Raw genomic sequence first — 24,687 nt, forward strand, 5'->3', positions numbered from 1 at the left:
CAGCTTGTGGGGTGATGTCAGCTGAACAATCCACCCCTACTTGTGCGATGGATTTTTATTTTTTGAGTGGGGGTGTGATACTTTTCATTTGGCTTCAGAGCTGAAATCTTCCAGCATTCCTTTCTTGTTCAGTATTTGGGAAGCTTTATCGATTTTGCTTTCTGGGTAGTGTATACTAGAAACTAGCTGCCCCCTGTATCATCAGACTTTCCAATAACAATTAGAAGAATAGTGAGTGCACCAGTAGAATAGTGAGTGCAGCTCTGGAGTAGAATACAGGATGTAACTCAGGATCAGTAATGTAATGTATGTACACAGTGACTGCACCAGCAGAATAGTGAGTGCAGCTCTGGAGGATAATACAGGATGTAACTGAGGATCAGTAATGTAATGTATGTACACAGTGACTGCACCAGCAGAATAGTGAGTGCAGCTCTGGAGTATAATACAGGATGTAACTCAGGATCAGTAATGTATGTACACAGTGACTGCACCAGCAGAATAGTGAGTGCAGCTCTGGAGTATAATACAGGATGTAACTCAGGATCAGTAATGTAATGTATGTACACAGTGACTGCACCAGCAGAATAGTGAGTGCAGCTCTGGAGTATAATACAGGAGGTAACTCAGGATCAGTAATGTAATGTATGTACACAGTGACTGCACCAGCAGAATAGTGAGTGCAGCTTTGGAGTATAATACAGGAGGTAACTCAGGATCAGTAATGTAATGTATGTACACAGTGACTGCACCAGCAGAATAGTGAGTGCAGCTCTGGAGTATAATACAGGAGGTAACTCAGGATCAGTAATGTAATGTATGTGCACAGTGACTGCACCAGCAGAATAGTGAGTGCAGCTCTGGAGTATAATACAGGAGGTAACTCAGGATCAGTAATGTAATGTATGTACACAGTGACTGCACCAGCAGAATAGTGAGTGCAGCTCTGGAGTAGAATATATATTGTTGATATGTTTTTTCTCTCTTGGTTGCAGAGTATCGGTAAAGGATCCTTGTGGTGTATAGACCCTGAGTATCGACAGAATTTGATACAAGCCTTGAAAAAGACGCCCTACCACCCATACTCCCATGTATTCAGCACACCCCCCACCTCTCCTCAGGCCTATCAAAGGTAAGACGACCTCGGGGCAATTGCTGCTTTTGTTAATCTTGTATGTGGCTTTATATTCGGGGTGTGAAATTCCTGCGCAGAATCCGCTGGTGATATAAAGTCTCATAAGACTGAAGACTGTAACTGGTGGAGCCCCCTATCTTCAGGCGGTGATAAAAGCAGGTCTATTTCATATAGGGCTGAAATCCTTCTTGTGAGGAGGAAAGATTCCCCATTTTCACTGTCCCATTCAGTATATCTGTGGGAAAATGCTGGTGTGAATTCTGTCAGAAGGGGCTTGCACAGTTTCTAGGATTTTCACAATAATGGTGCAGTGTACACAGGCTGATGTCTTCCAAAACTCTGCAGCACATCGTCCTGTGTAGCCACAATGTGCTGTTGAGAATGATGGCGGTCTCTGGGCAGAGCGACCTCTCTGGCATCTGGAGCGCGGTCTGCCGGCGAGTACAGACTATTTCTCGACCTGCAGACATGATGCCTTCCTTCAATGCTCTGGCACTTATGTGAATTAGTCTCAATAAGTGAAAAGTTCTGCAATTTTCTCATTGATGTCAAACTATTAACCTGCACTGATACATTGTAGCAAACAATGGTGAGCAGTAAACATAGGTTGTGTGCACACTTTTAGTATCTGCTGCAGATTCCTGCCATCCAGAATGTTGTCAGGAAAAACACTGCGTAAAATATCTACGCCTTTGCCGTCTTTTTTTTGCGTTTTTACTTGTGTTTTTTCCCTTTCAATTGAATGAGGGGGAAAAAGCAGCAAAAACATGTTCGGAAAACACACTGATGATTCAGATCCGCAAGGAAAAAATCAGCGTGTGCCGGAGACGGCAGAAAGCTCTTCACTTTCCTGGTACTGAAAAATGCTGGCAGAGCCGTAATGTGTGAGGAAGCCCATAAGATCTGTCAGAAAGTTTCTGAACTCTTGATCTTTCCGTTGTATTGGCCGGTGCCGGGTTTCGTGTCCCCCGGGGTGTAACCTTACCTGCGCCCCTCTGTTGTTACCCCCGCGCTGCTCCTTCCTCAGCTCCTGTGGTGTGCGGGCTCCTCGGCTCCGCAGGTTTGTGTTCAGTCGTCTCCATGCGTTGCCATGGTACAAGTAACGGACGGCTCGTTATGGTTACGCCGTGTTTGTTCATTCATTGAAACCACAACAGCGATGGCCGCGCAGAGACGGCTCCTCGTCCAGTGAGCGGCTCCGGGCTGTCCCAGGCTCGGCCCTCCGGGCTGTCCCAGGCTCGGCCCTCCGGGCTGTCCCAGGCTCGGCCCTCCGGGCTGTCCCAGGCTCGGCCCTCCGGGCTGTCCCAGGCTCGGCCCTCCGGGCTGTCCCAGGCTCGGCCCTCCGGGCTGTCCCAGGCTCGGCCCTCCGGGCTCTGCTGCATCGTGACAACTTCTCCACGCCAACCCTTAACCCGTCCCCCCATCTGCAGTTCATTTTTTGCCCTTTTGTTTGTTATTGTTTCCTGTTATCAGCCAGTATTTAGGCTGCACAGTTTTTTCTTTTGGGGTTTGTTCACATGATGCAATCATGCTTCTTCTTCTTCTTCTTTTTTTTTTGCGCATTTTCTCAAAATTTACAGTAAAAATGTCGTGCGTATTCCTCATAAACTTTTTGATAAAGAATCCAAACACTGTTTGCGTTTTTTTTATTTTTTTGCTCGTGGAAACTTTGTCCTCACCCACAAATAACCCTTTTTTTTTTTTTTTTTTTTTTTCCTTAAATTAACAGCAGGTAGTGGAGCGTGCCTAGAATCTGCTGTGGATGATAATTAGTGACCAAGATCCCTTATAGGGGTTTTCAGGAAACCTTTGTGGGTACCATCTGATAGCTGAATAAGGGACTTATGTCCTGCAAGACCCCAGCCAAGAGGGCACATGGGGGGGGGCTTTAGGAGGAGCACCATGGTCCCATTTATTGTCTATGGGAGGGGTTATGGATTCTGTAACCACTTAGATGCCATGGTCATTAAAGGACGCAGCACCTAAGGGGTTTGTGAGGGTCCGAGTTGTCTCCGATCCCAGCTGTTGCAGATAGATGTCGCCTGTATGACACAGACTGCCTCGTATGGAGCCGGACCTGCTCCTCTGGACTTGTGACTTTTGCATGAACATCACATTGCATGACAGGAATGGGTTAAAAATATATATTTTTTTTCTAGATTTCTCCCTTTACGGATCCCTCCTGACATTGGCATCAAAACCGGAGAAATCCTTCCTAGCAAAGCTGAATCACCGTCTGATGAAACGCCCCCATGTAAAGCGCTCTGCTTGCTGTCTGTGACTGGAAACATTCTTGCTTTCTTGTGGTTATCAGTAACTGACGCACAGCTGAGGGTTTGTTACAGTTGTATCCCGTCCTGGCACTATGTACCAGCTGCACAAAGGTCTCAAGACTGATACATTGTAACAAAGTATCAGGGACAGGAGAGAGATTTGCGCGCTGAGTCTGGAAACCATTGTAACGAATGTCCGCTGCGGTGTTTTGTTTTTGCTCTTCTGATCTGGACACGATTGTTTCTGTTCACTGACTGCAAGGAACTGAGGAAATGGTGACGATTAGATACATAAGATGTTGGATTTTCTCGGCGTTCCTCGTCGCCGATCACCATGGCGCTGAGCCGGCGTTACACCACTAATATTCGCTGCGTGCTGTTTGTACGTCGGCACAGGTTTGTTATTTGTGTTTTTTTTAATTCCAAGAAGCTTTAATGAAGTTTTGTGGCGTCTCCTCCTCCTCCTCCTTTGCTGAGGAGCGTTCCTTCACATGCCCAGACAATCAATCCTCACCGAGAGACGCTCCGAACAGCTGGGCTGCAGGAGAAGACTGCCGAAAGTCTGCCCTCGCAAGGCGATTAGCGTGATGGTAGCCATAGCAACTGGAGCGTCGCTATAGCAACACATAGCGGAGACAGGTGCAAGTTGCATCACGAGACTGTTAGTTGCCTGGCAAAAGAACATACCATTAGCACGTATAACTACACGGTTACCATGACAACCCCGGAACCCCACGCAGCGGCTATAGTTCGCTCCCCGGCCGCGTCCTCGCTACCTGGTTTTCTCTGTGCGTTTTTTGAATAATATATATATATATATATATATATATTTTTTTTTTTTTGTGAAAGTCAGCGACGGCATGAAATATCCAAAATGACAACTCGAGGTCAGATAGCTTCAGGAGGAAACGTCAGAGCGAGGATTAGCACAAAGCCCAGGACAAAGTGCTCGGGAAGCAGAAATATAGGAAAGCCCCCCCACCGCCGGCAAGACGAGCGCCACCGCACACGTTCCAGTACTTCTATTATTCTCCGCCGCGCAATTAATGATTTCACCTCCAGGAGGCGGCGAACGGAATCGTATCGGGTCCGCTCCTCAGGGGGTGATGGTACTTATAGTCCTCTGGCGTTCTGTGAATACATCGCATAAAGTGCAAATCTGCAGCGGAAGTCCGGGGTCCGGCCTCCAGGTTGCTCCGAGGAAACAACGCAGCTTAAAGGGGTTTTATGGGATTTAAAATAATTAGTATGGTAAGAGTTTTTGGGGCCCCGCTACCCCACCCCCTTACCAAGTGTCTTTGGGGTCCGTAGGGGTGAGGCATGAACCTCTGTAAATATAGAAGATGGATTTCCTGCGGTTTGAGACTCCAATGTACGATGCCGCTGAGCTGGAGCCGCTGATCATAACTGCGTCCTAACTGAATCCAGCTGCAGTATAAAGTATGGAGGATGGAAGAAGAGAACAGTCAGACTTCCATAGACTCCAATGTACATTGCCGCTGAGCACGAGTCACTGGTCATAGGTGTGTCCTAATAGAAAAAAACTGTAGTATAAAGTATGGTGAAGGGAAAATCTCTTGTGGCACAGGACCTAGATTCTGACTTAACATGGACCCCAGTAAACCATGCCGTTGAGCTGGAGCTGCTGATCATAACTATGAACAGAGCTGCAGTATAAAGTATGGTGAATGGAAAGCGCCTCTGGTCAGACGGTCTGTGTGGCAGTAAGCTGCAGAATATGAGCGCTGTTTCCGGCTGCCTGTTCTCCGGCTGTGATGAAATGGCTGCAGCTTCTCTGACTTATGGCCGCGTTCTGGAATTGCTAGTTAAGCGATTCTTTGTGATGCCGGCATTGTAACGTTATGGCTTAATTCGGCGATATCTGCTGGATTGAACGCATCGATCTCCGTCCTCGCACAGCGGAAATCTGTTGCCGTGCGCTCACAAACGCCACTTTGCCGGCACCAATTAGCGCTGTGATTACTGAAAGAGGATTGCAATTTCAGGGCTAAAAGGACGGCACCGGGCAAAGGGATTTGCAATGAGATTACAGCATTAGGCGGCTCCTCGCTTTTGTTCCGTTCATAATGCAACAATTTCGCTCCAGTAAGTGAAACAATCCAGTTTGGAGATTGAAGTGGCGGATCAGTGTCCTGCGGATTTCTTCAAACGGCTGCAGGAGAACTGACCTCTGCCGGGGGACGGCGGGGGACGAGGAATTAGGCGACTCACTGATGAGTGGCGCAGGGGCGACGCGTGGAAACCCCATCACACTGGAAAATGAGTCCACCTCCTGATCGTCCACCTCCTGAAGAACACCCTTCCGGACTCAGAGTGGAGGGCAGAAACCCCCAGCATTCCCTGCTGGTTCAGTGTCTGGTGACTTCATCAGCATACCGAGTACAGCTCTGGAGTATAATACAGGATAAGTAATGTATGTGCAGTGACTCCACCAGCAGAATAGTGAGTGCAGCTCTGGGGTATAATACAGGAGGTAACTCAGGATCAGTAATGTAATGTATGTACACAGTGACTGCACCAGCAGAATAGTGAGTGCAGCTCTGGGGTATAATACAGGAGGTAACTCAGGATCAGTAATGTAATGTATGTATACAGTGACTCCACCAGCAGAATAGTGAGTGCAGCTCTGGAGTATAATACAGGATGTAACTCTGGATCAGTAATGTAATGTATGTACACAGTGACTGCACCAGCAGAATAGTGAGCGCAGCTCTGGAGTATAATACAGGATGTAACTCGGGATCAGTAATGTAATGTATGTGCACAGTGACTGCACCAGCAGAATAGTGAGTGCAGCTCTGGAGTATAATACAGGATGTAACTCAGGATCAGTAATGTAATGTATGTACACAGTGACTGCACCAGCAGAATAGTGAGTGCAGCTCTGGAGTATAATACAGGATGTAACTCAGGATCAGTAATGTAATGTATGTGCACAGTGACTGCACCAGCAGAATAGTGAGTGCAGCTCTGGAGTATAATACAGAAGGTAACTCAGGATCAGTAATGTAATGTATGTATACAGTGACTGCTCCAGCAGAATAGTGAGTGCAGCTCTGGAGTATAATACAGGATGTAACTCCGGATCAGTAATGTAATGTATGTACACAGTGACTGAACCAGCAGAATAGTGAGTGCAGCTCTGGAGTATAATACAGGATGTAACTCAGGATCAGTAATGTAATGTATGTACACAGTGACTCCACCAGCAGAATAGTGAGTGCAGCTCTGGAGTATAATACAGGAGGTAACTCAGGATCAGTAATGTAATGTATGTATACAGTGACTCCACCAGCAGAATAGTGAGTGCAGCTCTGGAGTATAATACAGGATGTAACTCTGGATCAGTAATGTAATGTATGTACACAGTGACTGCACCAGCAGAATAGTGAGCGCAGCTCTGGAGTATAATACAGGATGTAACTCGGGATCAGTAATGTAATGTATGTGCACAGTGACTGCACCAGCAGAATAGTGAGTGCAGCTCTGGAGTATAATACAGGATGTAACTCAGGATCAGTAATGTAATGTATGTACACAGTGACTGCACCAGCAGAATAGTGAGTGCAGCTCTGGAGTATAATACAGGATGTAACTCAGGATCAGTAATGTAATGTATGTGCACAATGACTGCACCAGCAGAATAGTGAGTGCAGCTCTGGAGTATAATACAGAAGGTAACTCAGGATCAGTAATGTAATGTATGTATACAGTGACTGCTCCAGCAGAATAGTGAGTGCAGCTCTGGAGTATAATACAGGATGTAACTCCGGATCAGTAATGTAATGTATGTACACAGTGACTGAACCAGCAGAATAGTGAGTGCAGCTCTGGAGTATAATACAGGATGTAACTCAGGATCAGTAATGTAATGTATGTACACAGTGACTCCACCAGCAGAATAGTGAGTGCAGCTCTGGAGTATAATACAGGATGTAACTCAGGATCAGTAATGTAATGTATGTATACAGTGACTCCACCAGCAGAATAGTGAGTGCAGCTCTGGAGTATAATACAGGATGTAACTCTGGATCAGTAATGTAATGTATGTACACAGTGACTGCACCAGCAGAATAGTGAGTGCAGCTCTGGAGTATAATACAGAAGGTAACTCAGGATCAGTAATGTAATGTATGTATACAGTGACTGCTCCAGCAGAATAGTGAGTGCAGCTCTGGAGTATAATACAGGATGTAACTCCGGATCAGTAATGTAATGTATGTACACAGTGACTGAACCAGCAGAATAGTGAGTGCAGCTCTGGAGTATAATACAGGATGTAACTCAGGATCAGTAATGTAATGTATGTACACAGTGACTCCACCAGCAGAATAGTGAGTGCAGCTCTGGAGTATAATACAGGATGTAACTCAGGATCAGTAATGTAATGTATGTATACAGTGACTCCACCAGCAGAATAGTGAGTGCAGCTCTGGAGTATAATACAGGATGTAACTCTGGATCAGTAATGTAATGTATGTACACAGTGACTGCACCAGCAGAATAGTGAGCGCAGCTCTGGAGTATAATACAGGATGTAACTCGGGATCAGTAATGTAATGTATGTGCACAGTGACTGCACCAGCAGAATAGTGAGTGCAGCTCTGGAGTATAATACAGAAGGTAACTCAGGATCAGTAATGTAATGTATGTATACAGTGACTGCTCCAGCAGAATAGTGAGTGCAGCTCTGGAGTATAATACAGGATGTAACTCAGGATCAGTAATGTATGTACATAGTGACTGCACCAGCAGAATAGTGAGTGCAGCTCTGGAGTATAATACAGAAGGTAACTCAGGATCAGTAATGTAATGTATGTATACAGTGACTGCTCCAGCAGAATAGTGAGTGCAGCTCTGGAGTATAATACAGGATGTAACTCAGGATCAGTAATGTAATGTATGTACTCAGTGACTGCACCAGCAGAATAGTGAGTGCAGCTCTGGAGTATAATACAAGATGTAACTCAGGATCAGTAATGTAATGTATGTACACAGTGACTGCACTAGCAGAATAGTGAGTGCTGCTGTGGAGTATAATACAGGATGTAACTCAGGATCAGTGGTGGAATGAGTATGATGGAGATTTACATACTTTAGGGTCCTTTCCAGGATTTGGGATGTTTCGCCCCATGTATGTATGAATACTCTGTGTATGATCTGATGTACAGGGGAATTTTTTATTTTTTTTTGCCTCTTTCCCCATTAGACAGGTTTGGTGAATTGAATCTCTTTTGTGGTTTTCTCAGTATTCAGTGAGAACTTTCCATGTGGAGGATGAGAAGCTGAACCCATTATTCACCTTGATCAATGCTGGTGTCTTCGGCGGCGGCCCGGTTGGAGGCCACGGCTCTGTGTATTGGCAGTGCCAGTAAACATTCAGTCTCTCTATTCGTCATTTTGCTCGCTGATAACTTGCAAGAATCAGGACTCTCAGGATGAGCGGCGATGTAGCCCCTTGTGCTTAGATGAGTTGGGGGGAACACAAAGTGGACAGAAGTGGTGGGAATGAGTGAGATTTAGCCTTGGGCCTTGGTAATATCTCTTATTCTGGGATTTGTGGTACCTGGGCAGTGAGGCAGGCGCTGGTTATTCTCCACCAGGCATTGAAGAGGTTAATGACGAAGAGGAACACGGCTCCTATTTACTGTGCTCATAAATGGTTCCTTAGACTCCGAGCTGAGGGGGAAGGAGCGAATATCTGCCCCCCCCCCCCCATATTTCAGAGTCATCAGTCTCCATAGAGATGCATACCAGCATCGTAAGATAATCCGAACCATGTGTGACCGAGGCGCCTGCAGCAGTGGAGCCAGTCAGCAAGCAGGAGCCAGGCAGCCCGGGGCACACAGGGTTAATGTGTCACACATCCTACCAGTACTGAGCACTGCTGAGCTGTATCTAATCCTATCCTGCGTGATACTGTCTGCTGAGCCGTGTATCTAATCCTCTCCTGTGTGATACTGTCTGCTGAGCCGTGTATCTAATCCTATCCTGAGTGATACTGTCTGCTGAGCTGTGTATCTAATCCTATCCTGTGTGATACTGTCTGCTGAGCCGTGTATCTAATCCTATCCTGTGTGATACTGTCTGCTGAGCCGTGTATCTAATCCTATCCTGTGTGATACTGTCTGCTGAGCCGTGTATCTAATCCTATCCTGTGTGATACTGTCTGCTGAGCCATGTATCTAATCCTATCCTGTGTGATACTGTCTGCTGAGCCATGTATCTAATCCTATCCTGTGTGATACTGTCTGCTGAGCCATGTATCTAATCCTATCCTGTGTGATACTGTCTGCTGAGCCGTGTATCTAATCCTGAGCAGTGTATCTAATCCTATCCTGTGTGATACTGTCTGCTGAGCCGTGTATCTAATCCTTTCCTGTGTGATACTGTCTGCTGAGCCGTGTATCTAATCCTCTCCTGTGTGATACTGTCTGCTGAGCTGTGTATCTAATCCTATCCTGTGTGATACTGACTGAGCCGTGTATCTAATCCTCTCCTGTGTGATACTGTCTGCTGAGCCGTGTATCTAATCCTATCCTGTGTGATACTGTCTGCTGAGCCGTGTATCTAATCCTATCCTGTGTGATACTGTCTGCTGAGCCGTGTATCTAATCCTATCCTGTGTGATACTGTCTGCTGAGCCGTGTATCTAATCCTATCCTGTGTGATACTGTCTGCTGAGCCGTGTATCTAATCCTATCCTGTGTGATACTGTCTGCTGAGCCGTGTATCGAATCCGGTCCTGTGTGATACTGTCTGCTGAGCTGTGTATCTAATCCTCTCCTGTGTGATTCTGTCTGCTGAGCCGTGTATCTAATCCTTTCCTGTGTGATACTGTCTGCTGAGCCGTGTATCTAATCCTTTCCTGTGTGATACTGTCTGCTGAGCTGTGTATCTAATCCTATCCTGTGTGATACTGACTGAGCCGTGTATCTAATCCTCTCCTGTGTGATACTGTCTGCTGAGCCGTGTATCTAATCCTCTCCTGTGTGATACTGTCTGCTGAGCTGTGTATCTAATCCTATCCTGTGTGATACTGTCTGCTGAGCCGTGTATCTAATCCTATCCTGTGTGATACTGTCTGCTGAGCCGTGTATCTAATCCTATCCTGTGTGATACTGTCTGCTGAGCCGTGTATCTAATCCTATCCTGTGTGATACTGTCTGCTGAGCTGCGTATCTAATCCTATCCTGTGTGATACTGTCTGCTGAGCTGCGTATCTAATCCTATCCTGTGTGATACTGTCTGCTGAGCCGTGTATCGAATCCTATCCTGTGTGATACTGTCTGCTGAGCTGTGTATCTAATCCTATCCTGAGTGATACTGTCTGCTGAGCCGTGTATCTAATCCTCTCCTGTGTGATACTGTCTGCTGAGCCGTGTATCTAATCCTATCCTGTGTGATACTGTCTGCTGAGCCGTGTATCTAATCCTATCCTGTGTGATACTGTCTGCTGAGCCGTGTATCTAATCCTATCCTGTGTGATACTGTCTGCTGAGCTGTGTATCTAATCCTATCCTGTGTGATACTGACTGAGCCGTGTATCTAATCCTATCCTGTGTGATACTGACTGCTGAGCCGTGTATCTAATCCTCTCCTGTGTGATACTGTCTGCTGAGCCGTGTATCTAATCCTATCCTGTGTGATACTGTACTCTGCACTGTATCTAATCCTGTCATATGTGACACCTTCTCAGGACGTGTCGCGGCTTCCGGTGGCGGCCAGGTATCCTGACCTCCTGCCTGTGTGTATAGTGGTGTGAGTTCCTCCCTGTTTCTGCTGCGTGGGATGGTGGGACTATTGGCTCAGTGGTTACGTTCTCTGCGTGGGATGGCGGTACTATTGGCTCAGTGGTTACGTTCTCTGCCTGGGATGGCGGTACTATTGGCTCAGTGGTTACGTTCTCTGCCTGGGATGGCGGTACTATTGGCTCAGTGGTTACGTTTTCTGCGTAGGGTAGCGGTACTGTTGGCTCAGTGGTTACGTTCTCTGCGTGGGATGGCGGGACTATTGGCTCAGTGGTTACGTTCTCTGCGTGGGATGGCGGTACTGTTGGCTCAGTGTCACGTTCTCTGCGTGGGATGGTGGTACTATTGGCTCAGTGGTTACGTTCTCTTTGTGGGATGGTAGTACTGTTGGCTCAATGGTTACTTTCTCTGCGTGGGATGGCGGTACTGTTGGCTCAGTGGTTACTTTCTCTGCGTGGGATGGCGGTACTGTTGGCTCAGCGGTTACTTTCTCTGCGTGGGATGGCGGTACTGTTGGCTCATGGGTTACGTTCTCTGCCTGGGATGGCAGTACTGTTGGTTCAGTGGTTACGTTCTCTTCCCCCTGCGGCCGGTGGTGACAGAGCGCCCATTGTCCGCTGTATGTGGGCGCCCCGACCCTGTGCGGGCGCTCTCCCAGCCTCTTGAATTCCTCAGACCTCGGCCTGTACACCACGGTCAGCGGACGCTGTATACACCCTTCTATATACGGTGATGTTTTGTGGATGTTCACGGTGTAACCGCGTCTCTGCGTTTATCGGAGCCGTTCCCTCCTTCCGTCTCGCCGCTCTCGGGGTTCGGTCGTCCTCTCATCCCGTGACGCTTTGCTGCTAAGTTTCACCTTGAAGCGAGCGTCTTTCCAGGACGGGGATGGCCCGCGGCGCTGCAGACACTCGCACTCAGCAGTGTTGACTGTCGCTAAGCAACAAGATAATTTCTCTATTCGCTGCCGCAGACGCCGCTCCTCTTGTTTTGACAGTCGCTGTAAATGTAACCTAGAAAGCGGCTGCGGCACAAACACCCATCCTGGTTGCTGTCGGCGGACGGGGCCGATACGAGGTAGCGCCGAGCTCCGCGTTACGTCCTGCTGAAACGTGGCGAAACGCGCCCCTCATTTATTCCTCAGGGTCACGGCAGCGTCACCTCGTTAATTTCTCTGGTCTGAAGCTCCGAGCCGTCCGGCCTCTCGGAGTTCATGATCCCGGCTTCACCGGAGTCGGTACAGACGTCACAGTTTGCGGTTCACCGCTTCCTTCTCGTTTACTGCATAAAAATATAAACGCTGTATCTGCAGGTGATACTTTACTTTATTTAAAGGGCCAGTGACCCTTATAAAATCAGCATCAAAGGGACCCGAAGTGCTGGATTATCAGATGCTCGGCAGGGCCACAGATGTTTGTTTCCATTGCTCCACCGTCGCCCCGTCCCTCTGAGGTCTTCCATAAATCCCAGCTAATAAGCAGACCTCACGCCAGCCCGCCCTCCTGACAATACGACCCCCTTTTTATAGGTCTAGCACCGACCACAGAGACAGAAGTTTCCAGACTTCCATTTGTCTCTGGTAACGAGGCGGCCTCTTTAATCACGTCGTTTAGTTAAATGGCCTCATTAGGGGAGAGCTGTGGAATCCACATTGAGAGGCGAGACCTCTATAAACATAAACCGAGGAGTCGGGCGAAGATGGAGATGTTGTGTCGCGCTGGGAAGAGTCCGGGTTTTTTGTGCAAATTCACGTGGAAGTATGCCGTAAAATCAAAACTTAAAGGGGCTGTCCACTACCTGGACGTCCCTTTTTTTAAATTAAGTAAAGAATAAATACTCCCCTCCTGCACCCGCGCCGTTACATCCTTATTAATGCCGTGTTTGCCAACCAATGGCCGCTTCTGGGGTTCTGTGCTGCATAATTTATGGTTGAGAATTTCATGTTTTGTTAAAGGGGTTGTCCATTTTTGGGGACTTTTTTATTTTTTTGGCATGTATTTGGGGCTAAACATCCATTTTGCCACTGGGCTTCATAGCAAATATTGCACCGTTCGGCTTCTCCAGGCTCTTGGGTTCTTTGCATGTTCAGCTTTTGATTTTTGTCATAAATCATCTAAGAAGAGCTCCGAAAAAGACAGACAGATGAGTTACTGACGCCCCATCAGACTGTCACAGTGAGCTGACTGTCATATTGTCAGTGAGCTCCTTCTGTAGCGTGAAGACTATAGTTGCAAACGGTGCAAAATTCTCAAGGAAACTCATTTTCAGACATGGTTTTTAGCCACAATTACATGTATTTAAGTGAAAAAATACAAGGGTGGAGAACCCCACTACGGACATATCTCTGATTGGAATACATGCTGTCAGTTTACATAGCGGCATGTAATCCGGGCCGATTTAAAGGAACCCTCCCGTCATGTGACAGTTACCACCCATAGGAGTCCAGCGATGATCCCGCTTGGAAATCTCAGGAATATGAACCTCATGATGGACTCCATCACCCAATGAGGTGACGTGTGACACCCATTTACTATCGCGGGAGAGAAGTTGTCACTGAGCCACAACCTGCTACAATGTAACGAATAGCAGACTAGATCTGATGGATTGGTGATTAGCGGCGTCATTTGTTCTCCTCGTGTCTGGTGATGCCGCCCGATGCGGGTCCTGCGATAGACTCCTTTGTGAGGGTCCCGATTCCCTTTGTTGGCTGATGACTTGATGTGAATGGACTCTGGATTCTCCCATCACTTCTCCATTCTCCTGAAGTGTGCTGGGGAGGGACTACTGCCGGCAACCATTGTGACTCCTGATAGTCCCCACTTCTGGGGTCGTAACACACACAAAGAGCAATGACAATGTCCGAAAGTAGTCAGTGATCAGACACGTGTGTTTAATCGCCGCCCCCACAAGGAGACGAGCGGCGAGATCTGCTCATCACAAGACTGATCGTTTCTAACCAGTAAAAAAAAATAAAAAATCATTGCATGAACACGGCCTTAGATGTCTGTTGTCTTTGGTTACTGCACAATGAGCTTTCACAATACAATGTATCCACTACAGGCAGCGCGCTGCTCTGTGCCGTATCCAAGGGCAACCAGAAGAGGCGAGGAGACGCTGTCATTAGTAACGTTGGCCGGAGTCTGCCGGGTACTGACGCCTTTTCTCCTCTCTCCGCAGCACATCGGTCCCTCCTCTGTGGCCCGGAAGCAGCTTCTTCAAGAAAAACGGAGCGTTGCTTCAAGGTAAGAGAAGCCCCCCGGTGTCCGTCCTGTGCCCGGCGCTCCGGGAAGGGAGCCCGCTGCTGCCGTCATGGCGGATCTCCATCTATCTTCTATAACTTTCTAGTAGACTTTGTATCGCGCTTGATATATGTGAGCAGGTATAATAAAAGGGGGAAAGACTAAGAGAAATCCCCTCTGCGAATGCCTCGTTATAGTGTATCACCGGCCTCCCCTGTATGTAGGACCCCCTCATCGATTAGCCGCCTCCACGTCACCGGCGCTGAGGAGCGGCAGCTGCGTAATCTCATTAATGCACATAAATACTGAGGCTGCGGATGTTTATAGGGACTGTAAAAGGACTGAGGCTTCACTCCTCGCGTACACGTGTAGTTAACGGGCAGAGCGGGGATCTGAGACGTCGCAGAGGTCGGGTACACTGCAGCCCCCATTACTCTGCCCCCGTTACACTGCACACATTTTTGGGGTTGTCGGTACAGCTGGAGTTGTCAGATAACAACAAAGTAGTAGGAGTCCCAGCCGGTCCTGCCGGCCCATGGTGCTCGGTCCTAGTAACAGTCAGGAGTACAAAGCGTCCGCTCCCACCTCCTAACCAAACAGGATAAAGTTTAGTGGCGCAGTTTGGTCGCCGTAGCAACCGTGAGGTGTGGCTGCAAATTACAGGGTGAAAGCACGCTGCTGTGTAAATGCTAGGTGTGTAGACCGCGATTACCTGCAATCTGATGCCCTCGTCTCGCGTGTCAGAGCCTTAACCCTTACCAGCCCAGCCGACAGATTAGCCTTATTTTTTATCTGCAGGTGACCTGACATTACATGGCTTTTACTACCAACTCCTTCATACGCAAGCAGATAGGACCCTTCTGCCCCCCTCCGCCTGTGCCCTTCTGCCCCCCTCCGCCTGTACCCTTCTGCCCCCCTCCGCCTGTGCCCTTCTGCCCCCCTTCCTCCTGGACCCTTCTGCCCCCCTTCCTCCTGGACCCTTCTGCCCCCCTTCCTCCTGGACCCTTCTGCCCCCCTTCCTCCTGGACCCTTCTGCCCCCCTTCCGCCTGGACCCTTCTGCCCCCCTTCCGCCTGGACCCTTCTGCCCCCCTTCCTCCTGGACCCTTCTGCCCCCCTGTGCCCTTCTGCCCCCCTGTGCCCTTCTGCCCCCCTGTGCCCTTCTGCCCCCCTGTGCCCTTCTGCCCCCCTGTGCCCTTCTGCCCCCCTTCCGCCTGGACCCTTCTGCCCCCCTTCCGCCTGGACCCTTCTGCCCCCCTTCCGCCTGGACCCTTCTGCCCCCCTTCCGCCTGGACCCTTCTGCCCCCCTTCCTCCTGGACCCTTCTGCCCCCCTTCCTCCTGGACCCTTCTGCCCCCCTTCCGCCTGGACCCTTCTGCCCCCCTTCCTCCTGGACCCTTCTGCCCCCCTTCCTCCTGGACCCTTCTGCCCCCCTGTGCCCTTCTGCCCCCCTGTGCCCTTCTGCCCCCCTGTGCCCTTCTGCCCCCCTGTGCCCTTCTGCCCCCCTGTGCCCTTCTGCCCCCCTGTGCCCTTCTGCCCCCCTGTGCCCTTCTGCCCCCCTGTGCCCTTCTGCCCCCCTTCCGCCTGGACCCTTCTGCCCCCCTTCCGCCTGTGCCCTTCTGCCCCCCTTCCGCCTGTGCCCTTCTGCCCCCCTTCCGCCTGGACCCTTCTGCCCCCCTTCCGCCTGGACCCTTCTGCCCCCCTTCCGCCTGGACCCTTCTGCCCCCCTTCCGCCTGGACCCTTCTGCCCCCCTTCCGCCTGGACCCTTCTGCCCCCCTGTGCCCTTCTGCCCCCCTTCCTCCTGGACCCTTCTGCCCCCCTTCCGCCTGGACCCTTCTGCCCCCCTGTGCCCTTCTGCCCCCCTGTGCCCTTCTGCCCCCCTTCCTCCTGGACCCTTCTGCCCCCCTCCGCCTGGACCCTTCTGCTGATCCATGGATTTCACTGTTCTCTCCTACAGATAATGACTTTCTTGTCCCACCCTATAGACCACTCTGACCCATCCTGACCAACCGCCAGACCCCACTGGCCCACCCATGGATTCTGCTGTTCTCCCTCGAGTTTCTAGCTTTCTCATCTCCAGACCCCTTTGTCCTGCCCCCCAAACTTGACTCCAGACCCCTTTGTCCTCTTCTACAAACCCTTCTTTCCTTCCCTCCTTACTCTTTCCTGTGTCCGGCGTCTTCTAGTGGCAGATTATCAGGGATCAGACCTACCACCTTACAACATGTCTGATCCTTCTTTCTCTGGCATCTACCATCCGGGGATATTTGGGACCCCCCCGTGCACATTAGAAGGTCGGACTTCTGTGAGTGCTCCTCCGGATTATTATTCTACATTATTAAGTGATTATTCTCTGCGTGTCGTCCTCTTCTCGCCCTGTGACTTGCGGTGTTGGACGGTGGATCGGGGGTCTCTTGGACGTGGTTGTGTCAGGACTTCAGCTGGTAAAAGTGACACACGGACAGTTCTGTGCTCGGGAAACACTAAATGAAGCAACTTTGTAAATGGTCTTGGTTATAACGTTCTTTGTTTTGTGTACACAGTTCCTATTAAGCATTGTGTCTCCATGGTAACGCACTGGGGGTGCCGCCTCCCGTCTCCTCAGGACGGTGCGAGTCTTGATCTTCGGTTGTTGGGACGTTGGTTTAAAGGAGAAAAGTGACCAAAAACACAAAGTTCCGACCGTGCGTCCGCCGGCGGTGAAGCGAGCGCCGTGCCAACCAATTTCAGCCCCTTATTTTCTCTTGACCTGAAATAGTTGTCACAAGGCCAAATTCCTGGTCAGCGGCCGCCGCTCGGATGAAACCTTCCTGTTTTTAATTCACTTATTTAGGAGTAATGATCTCTCAGCCGCCGGCGGACGCAGCGCCGCAAATCACCACGTTTGTCATTGACTCCCTGCAGGCGGCGCTACAACTCAATTCCTGGTCAGTGTAGATAAACTGCCCACGCGTGCGCGATACTTGTCACCTATCTGATCTGAGCCTGGGAAAGCTGGGTGGTGGCTGCCGTACATCGCCTGGGGCCCCCCGCACGGGCCATGTGACCTGCATGGGGCGCAGAGGAAGGGGGGAAAATAATTCAGACTTTACCAGATGTGAATCTCTCCTGCCTGCACATGCAAAGAGCCAAAACCGGTTTATGTCTCCTACCCTCCTACTCAGCTGTTGAAAGATGTCACTCTGGCAGCGCCTACCCATGGTCCTGTCCATACAGTTACTGCCCCCTCCCCCACCTCCACCCTGTGCAGAGACCCTCCTGATGCTACACATGGCGATGGCTAGAAAGCACCAGGACCCCATAACATGAAGATCAGAAGCGCAGGGAAAAAGCTGAAGGCTGTGGACTCACATCTGGCCTTGTATGGTTAATATTATCCAGAGCTGAAATCTCCGAGCTGACACCAGCTCTGGAGTATAATACGGGAGGTAATGGGTCAGTAATGTAATGTATGTACACAGTGACTGCACCAGCAGAATAGTGAGCGCAGCTCTGGAGTATAATACAGGATGTAACTCAGGATCAGTAATGTATGTACACAGTGACTGCACCAGCAGAATAGTGAGTGCAGCTCTGGAGTATAATACAGGATGTAACTCAGGATCAGTAATGTATGTACACAGTGACTGCACCAGCAGAATAGTGAGTGCAGCTCTGGAGTATAATACAGGGGGTAACTCAGGATCAGTAATGTATGTACACAGTGACTGCACCAGCAGAATAGTGAGTGCAGCTCTGGAGTATAATACAGGATGTAACTCAGGATCAGTTATGTTATGTATGTACACAGTGACTGCACCAGCAGAATAGTGAGTGCAGCTCTGGAGTATAATACAGGATGTAACTCAGGATCAGTAATGTAATGTATGTACACAGTGACTGTACCAGCAGAATAGTGAGTGCTGCTCTGGAGTATAATACAGGATGTAATTCAGGATCAGTAATGTAATGTATGTACACAGTGACTGCACCAGCAGAATATTGAGTGCGGCTCTGGAGTATAATGCAGCATAAGTTATTTATGTACTTGGTGGTGACAGTAGTGTATCCGGGCCTTCATATGTGATGGGCTGTGGTATTAGTTGGTTCCAGTATATTCACTGTTCTATATGATGGACTTGAGGTGTCAGAACTTCGGCTTTGCATTTTTCCTTTGCTCTTGAAACCTGAGTTCCCGCTTCTCCCGTTGATGGCAGATTAAAGGACTTTCTCCAGGATTTTCTGCACAATTGCGGGTGTTGCGATTGTTTCCTCGCCATCGGTACATCCGCCTCGGCTGCTATTTATCCAATAACTTCTTGGCGCTGACCTTGGGAAGGCGTCTATTTATAGTGGGTATGATGGCTCGTCAGGGTTTATCTTGTCGTATTCCTCCTGACAGCGGCTGCAGATGATCCGCGCAGCGTTCTCCCTCCGCCTGGTGCTCTATCGATCACACCGCACGTTAAGTGGGCGAGCGCTGGGAATGAGACAGGTCCCCGCGGAGGCCTCCGATACGCGATCACTAATACAATTTTAAGTACATCAGCGATGACTGTTCCTGCTGCTCAGGCCTTTTACTAGCCCGATTTGTATTAGAGCGCCACCCTGACAGAATGCAACACCCCCAAATAAAGTCATCACACCCCAAAAATATTAGTCCTACAGCCGTCCACTGCTGGAGAATTGTCATTTAGATCTTCTGCAGGGAAAGCTGAGAGGTCGTCACCCACCTTTTCAAGGTGACTTTTTTTTTCGGGGGCATTTTGCAGTCCTGGCCCTTATTTTCTGCAGATTTTTCATCTGCTCCTTGGCATGAGACACTTTGTAGATGCAGCCACATATATGTATACATCACTTTGTGAACCCACTGGTCCGGGCCCGATGCCCGTAATTCGCTTTCCATTAGCTGAGAGGAAAGGAGGTCATGAATGTAGACGCGGGTTTTTTCGTTAGCCGCTGACAATAAGAGTGCCCCTTCCCTTCCTGCCCCGCACAATAGATGCCTGTGCGCCTTTCACGGAGCCGCTATTACAAATACCTCTTGTCACAAGCGATCAGCGTCGCGCCTCCAGCGAGGGGTAGAAGCGGAGGCCGCGCTCTTGTTAAACGATCGTCCCAGGCTGCCTGAGCAGATTGCAGGGGGGTGGGTGGGTGTAGGGGGTGGTCTTTCTTCTGCCGTTCATCTTTTTAAGCGAGGTGACTTTACCTATTGTCTGGCTGATCAGTGACCCGGCTGCGATCGCACTTAATGCAACAAGGCTGAAAACGCGTCGGCTCTTTTCATATTGAGTCCTGGAAATGGAACCATAAAGGCAAAAGAAAAATCGATGCGTCCCTGCGTGTAAAGCATGTCTGTGTATGGGCGCTGACGAAGCGTTCAGGTCGTACCTTCCCCTCCTCCAGGATCCTTCCTCGGGGCTCAGAACTATTTCTTTCACCTTTTTGTAACTTCTGATGAAAATGATTACGACCCGACCATAAAATCCGCTGATCTGCTGCTGGGAAAGCTGGATGACAGCAAATACGGCTTTATACAGGGGTCACATATGTTCAGTTGTTAAACTACAACTCCCAGAATGCCCTGATGGGGTTAGTTATGGCATGCTGGGAATATTAGTTTCTTAACGGGCATGTCGCAGGTGTCTGAACTTTGATTTAGGAAAGCCGAGTGATTGAGGCGATCGGTGTTGGCGGTCGCGCTGCTTGTCCAGGTGCCGATATACAAGGTCAGATCCGAGCCCGGCAGCCATGTGGCCCCTTCCTGCTGACCCTGGCATGGTGCTGGGTGGCTTTATCCCACTCTGGCCGCCCCCTGGTGACTGTACAGGATACAATGTAACAGTCATGTATCGTGTTCTGTACCATAAATATTTACTGGTTAGTTTCCTTCAGGTCTTGGCTCTTCTCTAGCCGTGGTCACATGATCCTGAGGACGGAGCCCAGCTCCACAGACTCAGCGCTTCTACTCTCCTCCTCGCCATCTTGCTTTACTTTCATTTTTAATCGTACAGGATAAGACCATCAGCGCCGATTCCAAGAATGGGGCAGGGACGACTGATCGCTGCTCTGTTGATATTGTCCATGACGGTTGAGTCGTTTGTTACAATGGTGATGAACTTGTTCTGCAGGTTGTCTTGTCACACTACACCCAGCTGAGTCACTGAGCGGAGGCAGTATACACCGCAGCCCTCCGGAGTATATAACTGTGCAGGGCTGGTCTCTACAGAGTCTGAAAATGTACTCCTGATGGATAGGCGGCATTCTCAGTGATGTCACCGCTGATCTCTGGTGATGGATAGGCGGCATTCTCAGTGATGTCACCGCTGATCTCTAGTGATGGATAGGCGGCATTCTCAGTGATGTCACCGCTGATCTCTGGTGATGGATAGGTGGCATTCTCAGTGATGTCACCTCTGATCTCTAGTGATGGATAGGCGGCATTCTCAGTGATGTCACCGCTGATCTCTAGTGATGGAGAGGCGGCATTCTCAGTGATGTCACCGCTGATCTCTAGTGATGGATAGGCGGCATTCTCAGTGATGTCACCGCTGATCTCTAGTGATGGAGAGGCGGCATTCTCAGTGATGTCACTGCTGATCTCTGGAGATGGATAGGCGGCATTCTCAGTGATGTCACCGCTGATCTCTAGTGATGGAGAGGCGGCATTCTCAGTGATGTCACCGCTGATCTCTGGTGATGGATAGGCGGCATTCTCAGTGATGTCACCGCTGATCTCTAGTGATGGAGAGGCGGCATTCTCAGTGATGTCACCGCTGATCTCTGGAGATGGATAGGCGGCATTCTCAGTGATGTCACCGCTGATCTCTAGTGATGGAGAGGCGGCATTCTCAGTGATGTCACCGCTGATCTCTGGTGATGGATAGGCGGCATTCTGTGATGTCACCGCTGATCTCTAGTGATGGATAGGCGGCATTCTCAGTGATGTCACCGCTGATCTCTGGTGATGGATAGGAGGCATTCTCAGTGATGTCACCGCTGATCTCTAGTGAGGGATAGGCGGCATTCTCAGTGATGTCACCGCTGATCTCTGGTGATGGATAGGCGGCATTCTCAGTGATGTCACCGCTGATCTCTGGTGATGGATAGGAGGCATTCTCAGTGATGTCACCGCTGATCTCTAGTGATGGATAGGTGGCATTCTCAGTGATGTCACCGCTGATCTGTGTCGCCCCCCCCCCCCCCCCACACACACACACACCCTACATGTCATACATTTTGTAGGGACATATAAAAGTGGTCACTACAGAAATAGATATTTGATGCCAGCAGGATGAGAAGTCTTGATGGAAGAAATCTTTATTACTGGGGATGGAAACTTTTCAGTCCGATCTCTTCATCAGTGTAACACGAAGGATAAGTCATTATATCGCCCTCGGTCATTTTCATGGCTCTGGAGTTGGAATTTTTTTTTCTTCTAACCAACAAATTCCAGTTTTCCCAGCAGAATTTCCAAATTTTTTTTTTTTTTACCGAAAACTATCAGAAACTGCTGATGATGCAACGTTTTTTTTTTTTTTTTTTTCTTGTTTGTTGTCCAAAAAGGAAAACCCATCGCTTCCTTTCTTTCTGTATCGATCCCTCCGCCGCTGTATCTATTTCTGCGCGTTTCTCCGTTCCTTTCGACGTCGGATTAATTCATTTGAATACGCTGCGGTGAAGCGATGGTGGTGATTTACTTCCTCGCGTCCGCAGTGCGGGGGGTCGAGGAGGGTTTTCTTTTATTTTGTACTTTTGACTTATAAGCAAACATTTCCCTTGCACCCGGAGAGATCTTGTAATCATGGCGGCCGCGGCCTGCGGAGATGAAAGCCGCTCGTCTGAACTCTGCAAACACCATTTGTTGACATCAAAGTTTTGCGTTCTTCACGAGGATGGAGCGAATCAAAGGCGAGCGGAGCGCGCTGTCCCGGCCTCGTACGTGGAGGAGGAGGGGGTGAGCTGTATCTTCTCAGTGATAATTGAGCTGAGAGTGCCGGAGCTCGCTGTGCGACAAGGCTGCGTGTCCCCGAGCGGCGGCGGTCGACTCGCAATCCTCAATGAATTAGTTACGGTGGAATTTATTTAATTTTTTTTTTCATGGTTGTCAAGGCAACCGTAGAAATAACTGTAAGGACTTGTTCGCCCCGTGAGCGTCGCCCTCTTCATTGTCTTGTAGTAACGCCTTCCTCTGCAAAGGAGATTTAAAGGAGAAGCGTCATGACTTTTTACATTTGCACAGGGGATATGACCTGGGACTGCTGCAGCGTGTAGTTCACAATCATCACAGACCCGGGCCACAAATGGCAAAAGCAATGGAAACTGAATAATAAAAGTGTAGTAGAATAGCGCCCCCAGGTGGCCTAAGTCTCCTTTAAAAAAAAAAAAAAAAAAAGATCTCAACACTATTGTGAGAGTATCTGTATAGTGGGAGGGTTTCACAATAGCAGCACAGGCCATGTAAGAGTTAATTGTAATTTTGTAGGGCTCCTAATTCCAGGTAACCTGCCCCTGGTGGTAACGTATAGGTTTATTGGGGTTCTTCCATGGTTGGCCCCTTTATAGCAAGCTGCACAGAACACTTCTGTCTGACATTCTGGTTACCATGGATACATTGTATCAATCAGTGTCTTCCTTGAGTTGTCAGGCCGTTCCTGTAACCAGTCTGTGACATTGCTGAAGTCTCCAGCAGGACTGAAGGCAGGTGAGGCAGGAGGCTCAGCAGACCTCCAAGCTCAGCTACCTCCATCTCTTACCAGCAGATTAGAACCATTTAGGTGGAGTGGCCCTTTAAGAATTGTTATAATTTTGTATAAATTTCAGTTTTAATAAATGAGGTCAGGAGAGCGGAGCCTCCAGTGAGGAGAGGCGTCTGGACTGCGCAGCCTCCTTGGGGGGTTCACGTGGAGTGGGGGGCGCAGCGACTCCAGGATTATATGATGTGGAAGGAATGTGTCTTGTGTTGTAATGTGAGTGCTGATGTAATGGTGTCCTGGATGTAACCCCTCACTGCTCGGCGAGCGCCATCCCGGGGACTTCATGGAATCCACAGTGGGAACTTTGCACTTTTGTGTTGGCAAATTCCACTATTTCACCAGGAAATATAAGACGCCGAGACCTTCTGTTCACTAGAAACTAAAGTGGTGAATACAGATCACACACTGCTTTCCCAGGATCCTGAGCGGCAAATCTGCACAGCTGTGACGACTTATTCTGTATAGTGATCACCGCACAGTACCTCCTGTCCTGTATATATACTCTGCACAGTACCACTCCTTCTGTCCTGTATATATACCCTGCACAGTACCACTTCTCCTGTCCTGTATATATACACTGCACAGTACCGCTCCTCCTGTCCTGTATATATGCACTGCACAGTACCACCTCTCCTCTCCTGTATGTATACACTGCACAGTACCACTTCTCCTGTCCTGTATATATACACTGCACAGTACCTCCTCTTCTCTCCTGTATATATACACTGCACAGTACCTCCTCTCCTCTCCTGTATATATACACTGCACAGTACCTCCTCTCCTCTCCTGTATATATACACTGCACAGTACCTCCTCTCCTCTCCTGTATATATACACTGCACAGTACCACTTCTCTTGTCCTGTATATATACACTGCACAGTACCTCCTCTCCTGTATATATACACTGCACAGTACCTCCTCTCCTCTCCTGTATATATATGCACTGCACAGTACCTCCTCTCCTCTCCTGTATATATGCACTGCACAGTACCTCCTCTCCTCTCCTGTATATATGCACTGCACAGTACCACCTCTCCTCTCCTGTATATATACACTGCACAGTACCACCTCTCCTCTCCTGTATATATACACTGCACAGTACCACCTCTCCTCTCCTGTATATATACACTGCACAGTACCTCCTCTCCTGTATATATACACTGCACAGTACCTCCTCTCCTGTATATATACACTGCACAGTACCACTTCTCCTGTCCATATACACTGCACAGTACCTCCTCTCCTCTCCTGTATATATACACTGCACAGTACCACCTCTCCTCTCCTGTATATATGCACTGCACAGTACCTCCTCTCCTCTCCTGTATATATACACTGCACAGTACCTCCTCTCCTCTCCTGTATATATACACTGCACACTACCTCCTCTCCTCTCCTGTATATATACACTGCACAGTACCACCTCTCCTCTCCTGTATATATACACTGCACAGTACCTCCTCTCCTCTCCTATATATATATATACACTGCACAGTACCTCCTCTCCTCTCCTGTATATATACACTGCACAGTA

At 49.0% G+C, this 24,687-nt stretch overlaps 1 protein-coding gene across 6 annotated transcripts in view; it reads left to right on the forward strand.

Moving 5' to 3' along the window:
- Positions 1–24,687, forward strand: part of FOXN3 (forkhead box N3) — a 179,230-nt gene that overhangs the window by 144,081 nt on the left and 10,462 nt on the right. For all 6 annotated transcript variants that reach the window (XM_073638217.1, XM_073638219.1, XM_073638218.1 and 3 more), the window contains exons 3-4: positions 996–1,132; positions 14,358–14,422. In XM_073638217.1, the coding sequence (XP_073494318.1) occupies positions 996–1,132; positions 14,358–14,422 (202 nt within the window). The remainder of the gene's footprint in view (positions 1–995; positions 1,133–14,357; positions 14,423–24,687) is intronic.

Source organism: Phyllobates terribilis, unplaced genomic scaffold (genome assembly GCF_046119375.1).
Source record: "Phyllobates terribilis strain yellow unplaced genomic scaffold, ASM4611937v1 Scaffold_7__3_contigs__length_470593459, whole genome shotgun sequence".
In the NCBI taxonomy this organism is placed as follows: Eukaryota; Metazoa; Chordata; class Amphibia; order Anura; family Dendrobatidae; genus Phyllobates; species Phyllobates terribilis.